Genomic DNA, 15,581 nt, shown 5'->3' with positions numbered 1-15,581 from the left:
CCATCCCCGCCTCTTCGACCTGTTTGTTTCCTCTCCACCTATCCTCTCCTCTATCCCTCTTCTATCCGCCTCCCACTCTCTCCCTATTTATTTCAAAACCCCCTTCCCTTCCCCTCCCCCTTTTCTGATGAAGGGTCTAGGCCCGAAACGTCAGCCTCTCTGCTCCTATGATGCTGCTTGGCCTGCTGTGTTCATCCAGCCCTGCACCTTGTTGTCTAAGATTCTGGTAAATCTTTTTTGTACCCTTTCCAATTTAATAATATCCTTCCAATAGTAGGGTGACAAGAACTGTATGCAGTATTCTAAAAGTGGCCTCACCAATGTCCTGTACAGCTGCAACATGATGTCCACTTCTATACTCCATGCTCTGACAAATGAAAGCAAGCATGCCAAACGCCTTCTTCATCATCCTGTCTACCTGTGATGCCACTTTCAACGAATTATGTACTTGCATACCTAGGTTTTCCTGTTCGACAACACTTCCCAAGGATCTACCATTAACTATGTAAATCCTGCCCTGGTTTGCCTTACCAAAATGCAATACCTCGCATTTATCTAAATTAAACTCCATCTGTCAATCCTCAACCCATTGGTCCAGCTGATCAAGATCTGTTGTACTCTGGTAACTTCTTAACTGTCCACTATACCACCAGTTTTGGTGTCCTCTACAAACTTGCTAACCATGCTTCCCATATTCTCATCCAAGCCATTTATACAAGTGACAAACAACTGTGGACCTAGCATTGATCCCTTTGGCACACTGATGGTCACAGGCCTCCAGTCTGAAAAACAACACTCTACCACCACCGTCTGTATCCTACCGTCAAGCCAATTTTGTAGTGAATTGGCTAGCTGTCCGTGGATCCCATATGATCTCACTTTACTAATCAGTCTATCATGTGCAACCTTGTTGAAGGTTGATGACGTTGATGACGTCGACCGCTCTGCCCTCATCTAACTTCTTGGTCATGTACACAAAAAAAACAACCAAGTTTGTGAAACACGATTTCTCATGCACAAAGTGATGCTGACTATCCCTAATCTGTCCTTGTCTCTCAAAATGTATGTAAATCCTGTCTCTCAGAATCCCCTCCAATAACTTACCCACCACTGATGTCAGACTGTGGATCTAGAGTCACATGTAGGCCAGACAAGAATAGCAAATTTGCTTCCTTAAAGGATATTAGTAAACCAGATGGGTTTGTACAACAATCAGTGGTTACATGGTCACCATAAAAGTAGCTTTTTTATTTCAGATTTTATTTCACTATCTGCTACGGTGGGATTCAAACCCAGTCCCAGAGCATTGGCCTCAGCCTCTTTGCTAGTCCAGTGCTACTGGTAAATCTTCACTGCTGCCTGTTATGTACTGTATATACTTAGATATATTTCTCTCAATCAATCATTGAGCTGTGTCAAATGACATCCACTCTGCCTCTCTGCAATCACTGGCCAATTGAAGGCAATTTTCTGTATAAAGGAAAAGCCTGCTAGTGATGTTCCTTGTAAATTCCTTTGGTAATTCAACACTAGTTCTTTTAGTGTTCTGTTAAGATTGTATTGCTTCACAGAATCATAACCACTGAGCATGTTCTAAATGTAGGTTATTGGTTCTCCATTTGGGTCCGTAATAAAGCAGGGAAAAAGACAAGGAGGAAAATATTTTCCACACTTTTAGAAAGATTATCCCTTCAAATGAAGGTAGAAATGTGAACTTCCTCATGTAGAATGCAATAGGTGCTAACACAATGATGTTAAATCTGAGACTAATGGATTTTGCTAGTCAAAAGTAAAGGATATGGATCCAAGACAGATGTATGGAATTAGGTTACAGATTAACTACAGATGACAGAACAGCCTTAAAGGGTTGAATGACCTTTTCCTGTGCTGTATAAAGTAGTTAGTAACTGAACGGTTTAACTAACATCAGCAAAATAACCTCTGTCCATCAGGGTATAGAAGACTGAAGGCTTTTGTGTTGCAGCAGTTTTGTCCCTACCTCTCAAACCAGCAGGCCCAAGTTTAAATTCCACCTACTCCAGATGTGCATAACATCTCTGAACAGGGTGAATCAGAAAATACCTATAAAGGACAGAGAGTGATGGAGTTTTGTTTTTTGGACTGGAGGCCTGTGACCAGCAGTGTTCCGCATGGACCACTGTTGGGTCCATTTTTATTTGCCATTTTTATAAGTGATTTAGAGGAGAATATAGAAGGCATGGTTAATAATTTTGCAGATGACACCAAATTGGTGGTATATTGGACAATGAAGAAGGTTATCTAAGATTATAAAAAGATCTTGATCAATTAAGTTAATGGGCTGAAGAATGGCAGATGGAGTTTAATTTGGATAAATACAAGGTTGCATTTTGTAAACCAAAGGCAGGACTCATACAATTAAAAGTAGGGCTGTGGGGAGTGTTATAGAACAGAGAGATCTAGGGTCCAGGTACATAAATCTCTGAAGTTTGCGTAACATATAGGTTGCATGGTTAAGAAGGTGTTTTAGCATTCTTGCCTTCATTGTTCATACCATTGAGTATAGGATTTGGGACATCATGTTGAGGTTGTAGAAGACATTGGTGAGGCCTCTTCTGGAATACTGTGTCCAATGCTGGTTGCTCTGTTATAGGAAGGATATTATTAGGGTGAAGAGAGTTCAGAAGAGATTTACCAGGAATGGAGGGTTTGAGTTATAAACTCAAGGAGAGGCTGGGACTTTTTTCACTGGAAAATAGGAGGTTGAGAGGTGACCTTAGAGGTTTGTAAAATCAGAAGGGAATAGATAAAGTGAATGGCAGGTGACTTTTCCCTAGGGTGGGAGAGTTCAAGAATAGGCATTTTTAAGGTGAGAGGAGAAAGATTTAAAAAAAAGACATGAGGGGTAATTTCTTTTACACAGAGTGATTTGTGTGTGGAATGAACTTCCAAAGGTAGTGGTAGATGGGAGTACAGTTACAACGTTTAAAAGGCATTTAGGTATTGTTGCGAAGTTGGGTAGAATGTTTGTGGATTGGGAGGCAGGACATTAGAATTTGTTGTTTGTAAAATATTGGTACTGTAAAATGCTGGGGGGGTGGGGGGGGGAGAAAGCTGTGTGGCCCCTTTAAAAGATTGTGCTTTCTCTATGCATAGAGATGTCTGTGAGAAGCTTGAAAGTTTGCAAGTACAGAGAGTACCCAAATTAAAACATCTGTATCGTAAGGCCATACTGTTAGCAGGCTAAGCAGCATTTTTACCAAGCCATAAGGTTTTTGAATTTAGCCAATCAATTTGAACCAGGCACTTAGATACAAAAGACCTATCAAATTTGAATCGGATAGGTTTGACAACTTAGGACCAATCCGATCATAAGAAATTGATAGAGATTTAAAGAAGAGGCCAGTTGGAAAATCGGCAGAGCGAACTGTTATTTGCTAGACTTAACAGCTCTCAGCTGTTAGAGAAAGCATCATCTATTCACAATGGTACCATGGCACCCCGGCACCCCTAGACACTCCCTTCCTGACAGAAGAATCGACAGAGAAGACGCAGAAAATTCTGGAAGATGTAACCTGGCTGTAATTTCGAGACACTAAATTCTATTGTTTTGTTATATAAATGGGACTGTATTTATTGGAACAGCATACCATTATAATCCTGCGTTATTTGGGAATAGTTAGTAGCTAGAAGGGATTTGTTTGGTTTGTTAATAGTTAATTTGTTCACTGTTAGAATTAGTTAAATAAATTGTTACTTGTTGATTGTAAAGGGAGTGTCAGGGCTTTATTTGATTTAACCACTAGAAGTTACTGAAAGACAGGTTACACCCTTTTCACACTCCTTTTAGCAGATTATAGGGTGAGGCGCTCCTCTTTGGGTGTTTCGGTTTTGGTTCTCAGACGGGGTGTCATCCTCTGCTTTATAACAATATGTACACGAATGAATGTTTGGAGGGATATGGGTCAAGCTCAGGCAGGTGGGACTAGTTTAGATTGGGATTATGGTCAGCATGGACTGGTTGGACCTTGTCTGTTTCTGTGCTGTATGACTCGATGACTGACCATGAAAGGAGCTAACTAGTGTTTTTATGTGTGCCTGTTACTAATAGTAATATGTACTTACTCTTAACTTGAGCTTAAGAACCTCACAAGAGATTATTACATAGTTCAGATGAAATGGAAATAACAAGTACTATATGATAAACTTTTACTGTTCATCAAGATTAAGACTATCTTCTGCTGAAGATTTTTTATGAGTATCCTTCCCCACTTGCTAGCAGTAATTTAAATCATACCAATAAAAAGAATTGGCAACAGCGAATCTACACAAAGCACCTAGATAGTTCTGGTGAACTAACCACAACATACAACATCCTGTTCCTATGATCCCTCATTATAAATCATTTTGAATCCCTCTAAAGAATGTAACAACTTCTGGTGCTCTCAAAAGCTCTTTCTTTGAATGGCTGCATACCTTTAAATTTTACCTGGACTAGTCCATCCATTGTTTTCACATGATCAAATTGCAGACAGTTATGATAATGAGCTAAACCAAGAATAATTTCTGGCTTGATCAGTTATAGAAATTTGATACTTTGCATTAAACTTTGACAGAACCCAAAGATCTGCTTCATTGAATCAGTCAGGGTAATTTTAACTTTAGCCAATAATGTAAAATGAGTGACATTGTCATACATACAAAACATAAAAGCTTGGTAGAACTGGCCCATTAAGTATCAAGAAAGGCTAATCGTATAGCAGTACGATGACAAGTTACAGTGGAGTAAGACTAAATAGCCATACCAAACTGACAAGAGATACCACGCTAACCTAAGTTGCATGGCTGTTAACATTGGAGATAAGGCCAACAGACTAGGACAGTGACAAAAGACAATACCCTAGCTCTCCCAGTGATAGCAAGTTATATCTCGGTTATACTGAGGCTATGTATAAATTCTCATAGGCCAACTGCCTTATACAACATCCAATACCATCTCTTGTACACCATCAGCAAAAGTCCCAATTATTCTAATTGACATTTACACTGAAAATATAGGGATGATAGGATCATTTGGATTAATCACCATATTGATCATGGGATAAAGATTATGGCATTACATAGCTGGTAAATTAGTTTTGTTACTAAAAATACATCAAACATGGTAACTTACACTACCCTGCATGCAAAATCATTTCCCCTGCTCTTTCGAATGAGGAAATACTCACGTGGTTTCCCACTCAACAGGTCCTCTGCTTGACCTCTATTGACCTTTCCCAGAAATGACAAATGCTTCTCATGGTGTATCAATTGACTTGAACCATGAAGTATGCCAAACACAACATACTGTGTACAAAAAACATAAATCAAAACTGTATATTGCAGAAACATTAAGGCAGGTCAAAGGAAAACTCAAGAAAAAAGCTGACTCAAAATATTGGGAAATCAAGCTCTTGGTATCTGAAATATCCTACACAAGAGATGGGTTATGCAAGAAAATTAATGAGTTAAAACTGGCCGCATCCAGTCACTCTTGTTCATGTTCCTTGAAAGTACACAGCCAGACTTAGCTCCAATAACTGAGAACTGAATCAAGATCAGAGGATCTAGGAATGTGAACAAAAGGATTATCTCCAATTTACATTGAGCTAATACAGTCAACAGCCATCGATGGTTTATATAAACAGTAGCGATTGCTTACTATTGGAGTCAAACCAGGAACAGTATAACTAAAATATGGCTGAATCCAGGAGTACTGAGTGCTACAGTTGTGTGATGACCATACATTGAACACAGGGTTTGGACTTTGTTATATCAGCTTTAACCTGAAACCTACTCCAACTGTATTAGACTGAGCCATGTTTCAATTCTTCCTTGTGTTACAGTCAAGTGAGGCAGGACCATGGCTCCCCCCCTTACTTTAACCCCATCTCAGCCAGTCACAACAAATAGCTTTTCTTCCATTTTAGCACATAACTATCACATTTCTATTAAATTTAGTTAACCAGATCCAAAAAAATGTAGGAGAGCTAATTCTAAGGGTAAAAGAGAATGGAGTTTTATAGCTCCAAAAACAATAATAAAATTCACCAATGAACACACAAAACACAGGTAATGATCTGATAAAGACAGTGTAGCTACCACACATTCACTCATCTGTGCTCCTGCACCAATGTCCCACCAAGGCTAATGCTTCACCACTCTCCCTTTTGCCTGTAACATCTTGCCTCCCTCACTTTCAACCACCCATTCCTCCACCAGACTAACTGTGCATGGCTTATTTTTAAACTGCAACCCTTAGTTCTTGAATCCCCAAACAAGTGGAAAATCCTTTCAGCATGTACCCTATCCAGGCCCTTCAGGATCTTACATATTTCAATAAGGTCACCTCCCATTCTTTTCAGGAATTCATCTAGTTTCAAAGAGAAATTTATAGATGTACTGTTTGGAATGAGGTCCAGGTGAATCTCATTGACTATGTAATCCTTGGTCGAGGTTGTTAACATTGGCCAATCAGCGATCTCATAGTCAATGAGATCCACCTGGCCCTCATTCCAATTACTACAATAGCTAAGACAGAATTTCTCTACAGAAATTACAAAAACTATAGATCACAATTGTTGAGTCTTCACAGATTAGATTGGGTTAGGAAATAACATACTGTGTGGTTCTTTGTAGTTCAATCACATTGGCAGATAATTAGGCCATTTTTTTCACATTAAATAACGTGAAATATTACAGTACAAGGTTGGACAATTCCTGATTGCAGCAGCAACTAACCACTATCACCAAGTGAGACTTTTGTATGAAATAACAATCACTGGATAAACAGTACAGCACTTACAGTACACCCTACAAAACCAAACAAAAATTAATATTGGCTACATATCTGTCAGTGCCGTTTATCCATCTTGGAAGACGACAGGTGAACCACAAAGCTGGAGTGTCCTCTCTAAGGGCAGATCTGGGCATGTAGTATGTACGTCCTGAGTTGCCTAAATATCATGACCACCCTCAATGTTGCCAGTACTTTCAAAGGATAGAAGCTGCAGGAGTTGCCAGGACACTGTTGGATGGATGGCAAATAATTATCTCTGGGACTCCACTCCAGAATTTCTCTTAGGGTTTACTCCCTTAGCCAGCTTCCTTCCTGAGACAACCACAAGGCCTATTTACTCAGAGCTGGGATGTCTGGCTCCAAGGTGAAACCACATTCTGCTTGGCCAGCATGCCACACATTTGGGGGTATGGCAGATATCCTTTGTGTCCCTTGCAGTGTTAGGCTGGATCCTCAAAGGCCTATACAGTACAATGTGAAACCAAAGTGCTAGTTTGACTTAATGGTGCCCTGAGCACAAAAGTTGGACTAATGTTGTAGTCTCCTACAGCAGTACTACATTAATGGAAATGCCAGCCTTTGCTGTTACATGGACACTTCCCCTGCCAACTTAGGTGGGTGTTAAAAGCCTCATGTGTGATTTGAAAAAAAGTTCTCTTGTATCATAACCAACATTCCTCTCAACCAACAACAGACAAGTGCATGTTTATTGTCAAGCTAGTTGTTTTTAAGGCCTGTCTCTGTATCCTAAATAGCTGGTACTTTTCTCCCCCACATTATAGTTCCTTCTAAAAGTGTTTTGGTCATTTGAGAGCAAGATGTAGTGAGGCATTATATAAATGCAGGTCTTTCTAGAATACAATAATTTTAGAAATTTCTGGTACTTGGTGACACGTAAAATCAAGATGGTGGCAGCATCCTGGTTCCTGAGCACAGGACTCGTTCATTCCGTTCACTTTTCCTTTTTTCCCTTCTTTTCCCAACCCTTTTTTATGTTTTAGTTTTTAAGTTTTTTTTGCCTACTTGCTGAAGCGAGCTCCGTTATGGAGGCAGTAGCAATGACGGCATTGGAGTCCGGAGCCTGGAGTGTGGCAGTGCCTGGGGCCGGTAGGAATTTGACAGTCGGCGGAGAAGCGGCTGGTGAGCCTGGATCGCAGTCAATGACGAGCAACTGAAGACCCATGGCTTTAGAAGGACTGTAATGTTGAACTTTTAACTTACCTAATTTTTCTACTTTATACAAAGAAGAACTGCAAAGTTGAACTTTTAACTTATTTCTTTATTTTTCTATTTTGTACCTAAGATTTTGTTCCTAAGATGGTGTCAGGAATGGCAACTTTGTACACTTTTCACTGTACTCTGTACTCGTGTACACGTGACTATAAACCTAATTTTAATTCTAATTCTACTTCTGTCATATGTCTGCAATTACAAATCATGTATACTTAGAGCATGCCTTAGCGTTTTTGCATTCTGACTAAGACAGAAAGTACCAGGTGCAAATCTAACTCCAGATAGCTCCGGCAAGTGGAGGCCAGAGCTTTGGCTCAGAATTCTGGGTTGATATCCAGTGGAATACTCAGGTCAGTTGGATGTGGGTAGTTCCACTCATTAAAATGGGTTTCCAGGGTTCTCATCAAACCGTCTTGTGTGCAGAACTAAATACCGTGTTGGCGAGAAGCACAGAATGAGTGTTCATATTGGGACCTTTGAATGCCTCTGTACTCAACACTACGATGGTACAAAAACAACGCATTCCTGGTCACAGTATGAAGTCATTTCCTATATTTCATACGTTCAGCTTTATGGGAGGGGAATAAAACAAAATATGTAGGTATTGAATACAAGAACAGTGTTATAATGCTGTGAGTATATAACCTACTGGATAGGCCATAATTGGGGTTTTGTGTACAGTTCTGGTTGGCACATTACAAGAGGGACATAACTGCTGTAAAGAGTTCTGAGAAGATTTAGGAGGATGTTGCCACAGCTTTAAAGTTGCAGGAATGAGAAAAGAATGGGTAGGATAGAGTTATTTTCCTTATAACAGATGAGGCTGAGGAGTGACTTAATCCAGATGTACAACATAATGAGGGACTTGGATAAAAGGGGACAGGGAATATCTGTTTCCCCTCCTAGAGAGATCAGTGTCAGGACAAGATTAAATGTGGAAGGATTAGAGTGGACACAGGAAAGCCTTTTCTCCCAGAAGGTGGTAGGTGTCTGGAATTCTCTGCCCCATTTGGTGGTTGAGGCAGAAACCCTCAACTCATTTGAAAAGAACCTGAATCTGCTCCTGAAGCACTAGAACTTGCAGGGCCATGGACCAGGAGCTGGGAAGTGGGATTAGAATGAGTCAGCTGAAAAAACTAACAGCTGGTGCATGCACAATGGACTCTTTTGGTGCTGTAACTTTGCTATAGTTCTACGGTTTCACATGTTGCTTGTCACAAATTTGTGATTAGTTGAAGACTCCAGGAGATTCATCCCTGGTGTCACTCAATTTCCAGGAGGAGAATGATGCTGTCATCAATTAGTCTGCTCACAAGTGTCTCAGGTGGTTTTGAAAACAGTTAAAAAGAATGGGAGCTTATAGAAAACAGAGCAGTCATTATAGATAGCCTATATTAACATGCACATCTTGCTCAACAAAAGTGACAGCCTGGATTAGCAGAGAAGGCAATAATCCATTTGCATCCTGAGAATGAATTACTGTCGTGCACTGACAACCGTTCAGTACTACTTCGTTAACTCTGATGTTGACCACCTGTGCTGCTATTGGATAATGACACAGAATAAGGCAGGACTCACCAAACATCAGGATCTTCTTACGTTTTCTGCCATTCTCAAAATAACAGCATCAATTTCTTCCACGTAACTGATTCTAGTACAATGAAAAAAAATCTTCTTTCTTTTAAAAAAAAATCTTCCAATATGGCTCACTGCCATCAGCTGAAATTACTGTGTCATCTGAATGCAAGTTTTCTACCACTTTATAGATAAATGGGAAATATTTGAATAAATGACAATCACTCTCAGATATAAAACACTGAGCTGAAAGAATCTTACTAATTTATCACCTCTAAATTGTCCAAAGCATCAACTGCTCCTCACATAAACTTTCTGAACTTCATTATTAGATTATAGACTTTAACTTACCCTCAGGTATCCATCATTCCCCACTTCAACCCATGATACACTTCATGAGATTTCATGAGATACAAGTCACTTTTGGTTATCCATTTTTTCCAAAACAGAACATCTGTACCTCTTCATTAGATTATATCTTGTACCTGGAGCTGAATTACAGGGTGTAATCCTATGAACAGAATCAAAATAAAAATGAACAGGGGGTAAAAATATGTATGTGATTTTCTGGAGCTGTAACTCCTAGCCAATGCATGGACCTATTCTTGTAATGTACAAGGTACACATTGATGATAAATGCATTCTACATCCATCCACAAACATAATGGTTTCTTTTCACAAAATGAATGAAAATACTATTATATATTCAGTCTGCATTTGGATATAATAAGTAAATAATTACATATGGGAGAAAGCACTACAGTGCATAAGGCCACCTAACCAGTGGTCTCCTGTGTTATTAGAGATAATTAGCAGTATGGTAGTCTAGTGGTAATGTTACTGGACTAATGATACAGAGGTGTGGATTTTGGACCCAGTGCCATGGCTGAAAATCATCGACAGTATTGCAGCTATAATGCTTAAAATTTGTGCTCCCAGCTTTGCCCCTAGCCAAGCTGTTCCAGTACAGTTACAACTCTCACACTTATTCAAGTGGGAAATTGCCCAGGTGTGTTCTGTTTACAAAAAGCAGGACAAATCCAATCACGGCAATTTCCTCAAATCTTTTCCTGATAATACTAATCAAACATCCTGACTCAGAAACAGAAGACTGTTCCTTCATCATTGCTGGGTCAAAATCCTGCAACATCCTGCCTATTTGTACTATGGAAGTACCTTCAGCACACGGACTGCCCTGGTGCGAGAAGACAGATAACCACAACTCTCTCTTATTTTTTAATTTTTTTACCGTTACCATCTCAAGGCTAATTAGAAATGGACAACGGGTGCTAACTCTGTCAGTGACATAAATTAATAAAAGAATGCAAGGCCTAAAATGTATGATCTTTCATGAGTTCTGCATTTTTAAAATATAATCATCTAATGCAATATACAAACACATTCAATCTCCACATACAAATGTTCCTTAGTACTCAGGGCTTCATAAATTACATTGCATGAAAGATGATCTGTCAGACCCATTTTTTTTAGATGGAGCTGCTAAAAATGCTTGGCAGTCCAATAAATAAAGAGCAGAGGACTAGATTTGACTCACTAGGCTGATGTTTGAAATGAGCTGGTTTTAAAAGTCTCATAATCTCTGTTCTAGTTGGATAACAAACAGTTAATGAAATATTCATGATTCTGCTTGTTAAATATTTATCTCAGTCTTGCTGAAACTCTCCTGTACTAATGTAGCCTAACTATTTGTCAAAGCAGCTCACACCATGCTGCTAAAATTTGATTTAAACATTGTTTTCTTGAGGTATTTGAAAGAAAATATAATAAAGGATTAGGGGTAAAGAGGAGGCAAATGGGATTAGGACCTTGGCTCACGTGGAAGACAATGCAAAATGGTTGGGTGAAACATTTTCATGTTATCATTTCAATTTTGTTCAGTTCAGGCCCCAGTAAATATTCAAATGGGAACCATTCTCCACTCCAGAAATTTATTAAACAGATTTGGCTCAACTTGGACACCACTTTTTTTGAAAAACATAACTGAAGCAGTTCCCTCATTAATTGCAAACAGTGGTGAGAAGGAATTATATGTCATTATAATGGGACCAGTGCAGTTGCAGGGCTGCACTAAGTGCTCTGTTACTGCATTTGATATTAATTCTCAACTACTTGTGTTAGTACCTCGTTTTCGTGAGAATCATTTTAAATGGAGTGGCACAGGTGAGTATGGCATTGGTGATTTGCCTTTATGCCTGTAAACTGCATGAAGGCTGATGTGACAGAGTTTGCTTGCAGTAACTTGGGGAGGTCTATGATCAGCCATGATCATATCAAATGACAGAGAAGACTTGAAGGGCTAATGGCTTACTCTGGCTCCGAGTTTCCATGTTTTTACCTTGTGTGAGGTTGCTGTGTGCAAATTGGCTTACAAATTTCCTGCATTGAAGTTACATTACTTGAAAACGTATTCCATTTGTTGTAAAGTGCTTTGAAGCATCCGGTGGTCATGAAACGTTCCATATAAATGCAAGTTTTCTTGACAAAAAAAGTCCCAAGCCGTGTTTTGCAAAATAGGCAAGGTTGAACTTCACTGTGGGTTGTATATGCAGAACACAAAAGACTCACCAACAGGCTGGACCTAACAAAATTTAATCTTTAATCTTCATCCAACCTGATTATTATCATTTTCATCCCTGCATGAAAATTATGACAAAAAAGCTAAGTTGCTGGGCAATTGATGCATTTTAAGTATAGTGTGCACTTTATAAACTACTGTTATTTGGTTGACTCAAAGTAAAATTAAAATAATTTACTTGATTTAAAACATATTGATCACAGCCTATAATCTTTGCAACAAATGTTGGAAATTTAAATGGAAGCTTCTACTTTATTAGTTTCTAGTATACTTTGAGAGATATGAAAAGTGAAAATATGTTGGAATAATTTCTGCAAGATAAACTTTCAAAATATTTGAAAAATTGTGAAACCAAAAGATGCATTTTCAATTTTTTTTCAGTTCAGCAAGCAATAATTTTGATAAAGACTAATCTAAATTTTTCTGGAAATATTAATTAAACTTGAGTTCAAGTAATACATTTCAAAATATCAAGCTGAGATTGTTATAGGTTTAAAAAGATATGAAACTATGGTGAGTAGTTCGACTTAAAACACAGATGAACCATGATTTAATTTAACGACAGAACAGACTTAAGGGATGAAATAGCCAACATCTCTTCCTAATTCCTATGTTCTTGCTATTTTTTACGAAAAAAACTAAAATGATTTCCTTTTGCATATTCTAAATCAATATTTAAAACAACACCGAGTTTGTATGCGATATGCATATAGTTGCACATCTGTGATGCAAAGTATTATCTATTCAGACAATATACAAAAAAATCTCACCTACCAACTTAATCGTGTTCAGCCACAAAATGTAGAACTAAAATTAAGAAACGGTACAACAATTTATAGATGGGAGACTTGTTTTGTGTGGTGCTCTCAATCAATTTTGAGTTAATTTAACTTTAAAAGCACACAAACAAACAGTTCCTTAATTCAAAAGAAGGGGGCACCATTGTATGAAAATCTGATTGTTCTTGAAAACGGGCACATAGGGAGTGGAATATGCACTTCCAAGTCTCTTATTCGTGATACAGGCAGCATAGCCCTAGTGAGGTACAGCACAACAATCTGGAGATCTGGGTAGATCAGTCCCAAAACATAGTTCAGCATTAACCTTAGTAAAGCAGCTTCCAGAATCTCATTTCACATATCAAAAAATTATTAGCCTATCTCTGATTGAAACTGTTGCACAATGAGGTGCTTTATGTCTAGGATGTGAAGGCTGAATTTCCTTTTGGGTTGAATTGAGGAATATTGGAAAGGAAACCAAGTCCAATGGCATGTTGCTATCCATCTCCAACCCCATTTATACCACTTAAGCAGAATGTTACAGCAAAATAAATCTTATTGAATTGCAGAGCAGGCTTAAGAGTCTCACTAAACTGTGGCTAGACCACCATTGTTGGAACTCAAAGCTATTGAACAAAATTTAACATGATTAATGTATAAGAAGACTCTTGTTTCAAGGAGATGGTTTCAATTATTTAATACCCACTGTAGGTGCATGTTTTCGATGGCTTTCTGGAAGTAATCAGATACAAAATTGTCTCAACTCAAAGAAAATGCTATTCCATGAACACAAGATACAGTTATTTGAAAACTGTATCAATTACATTGATACGGATATTGATAGCAGTGTCAATAAACTTTTGAAGAAAGGTCATTGGATTTGAAATGTTAACTCTGTTTCTCTCTCCACAGATTTTGCCAGACCTGCTGAATTTCTCCAGGATTTTCTGTTTTTATTTCAGATCTCCAGCATCAGCAGTGTTTTGCTTTCGTTTAATAACTTCCTTGTCAATGAAAAAAATTGGAAAATCATAGTTTTCAGAAGCAACAATAAGGGAATGCACCAATGAATTTCACTTGTGTTCTACCCCATATTTTTTAAGATTAATATAAGGCAGAATTTAATTGTCCCTGTGAGAGTCTTCTGTCATTTATTTGTTACTTAAACAATTAATAAAAGAAATTATAAAGCACTTCAAGCAAAGTCGAAAGAGTTTAGTAATCTTGACCTTTTAGAAAATAGCTCCTTTGATACAATACAATTGAATACTATCATTACTACTTTAATTCAACGAGGTGATGGCCTAGTGGTGTTATCACTAGACTATCAATCCAGCTGCCCAGGTAATGCTCCCAGGTCCAGGATTTGAATCTTGCCATGGCAGATAGTAGAACTTGAATTCAATAAAAATCTGGATCTAAAGGGTCTAACAGTGACCATGAAGCCATTGTTGCTTGTCAGGAAAAACCCATCTGGTTCACTAATGTATGTTAGAGAAGGAAACTGCTGTCCTTACCTATTACAGCCTACATGTGTCTCCAGACTTATATCAATATGGTCGACTTTTAATTGCTCTCTGGGTAATAAATGCTGGCCTAGCCAGTGATGCCCACATCCGGTGAATGAATTTTTAAAAAAATTCCAGCAGTTGTGTCAACTCTCTGGAAAATATTCACTGTTGACATGGTACAGAAGCTGGGCCGTAACAACTGTTAAATGCTGCAGGCTAGCAGAAATAGGGCCCTTGTGTAACTAACTGGTTATTGAGGTACAACTAAAGCAGGACATCACTCATTATCAAACTGGAATAGTGAGCATCAGTTTAGTAAATCGTACTGAAGGTAAAGTTCCTGCAGGAAACCTTCCTGGAGGTATCTGATTATCTTGTAGAGAAAGGTTTTTTTTGAAGGTAGCTCTTTCACTTGCTACTTTAAGACTGTACTTGTAGAGTCAGGAGGATTAGGATCTGAATTCCAATAAGAAGTCTGTGGTTCATTTGCCTCCGACTCCCTCACCTTTCCCACCCATTAGGTCCTTCGTTTGAAAAATATCTCAATGCCCAAAGTCCACTTACTTTCTGTGAGCTATTAATCCTGTTTTGGGCTGGCTGATTGTAAATAAGCCCTGGGGAAGGTTAGCCAGCCTCAATTAAATTTATTCGTCATACTTTATCTTACCACTCTCTTTATCCAAATATATCTAGCTCTTCAGCTGCAGTTAAAAGAAAATTCTAACTGTTTATTTTACAGGGTGATGTTGAAGCTATTCATGAAGAGTTAAAGGCACATTCTTATTCTGATAAACCATTGGAAGAGTTTTCATAAGAATATAGGAAAGACACAAGAAATAGGAGCTGGGGAAGAGAGCAGGGCAATAGGGTTAATTGGAACTCTCTTTCAAAGAATTGGACACACACAATGGGCCAAATAGCCCCACTCTGTGCTGTAAGTTCTATAATAAATAACTTGCAGTTATCTTTCAGATGACAAGAACATGGGACTGATGGTACATTTTGGATGGTTTGAGCATCTATACTGTAATCACTTCAGATAAATATGTCAGTTTGTTAACAAATACTGG

General features: G+C 38.4%; 1 protein-coding gene across 1 annotated transcript in view; it reads right to left on the bottom strand.

The window, feature by feature from the left end:
- The window catches only part of LOC109935584 (microtubule-associated serine/threonine-protein kinase 1-like), a 340,839-nt gene extending 332,839 nt beyond the window's left edge, over positions 1–8,000 (bottom strand). The window contains exons 1-2 of the mRNA XM_048617807.1: positions 7,841–8,000; positions 6,324–6,565 (exon numbers count right to left, since the gene is read on the bottom strand). Of these exons, the coding sequence (XP_048473764.1) occupies positions 6,324–6,565; positions 7,841–8,000 (402 nt within the window). The remainder of the gene's footprint in view (positions 1–6,323; positions 6,566–7,840) is intronic.
- Positions 8,001–15,581: the final 7,581 nt, after the last annotated feature.

This window comes from Rhincodon typus, chromosome 38 (assembly GCF_021869965.1).
Source record: "Rhincodon typus isolate 14 chromosome 38, sRhiTyp1.1, whole genome shotgun sequence".
In the NCBI taxonomy this organism is placed as follows: Eukaryota; Metazoa; Chordata; class Chondrichthyes; order Orectolobiformes; family Rhincodontidae; genus Rhincodon; species Rhincodon typus.
The sequence above is the reverse complement of the archived record's forward strand: the minus strand, read 5'-3'. Positions and strand labels throughout refer to the sequence as shown.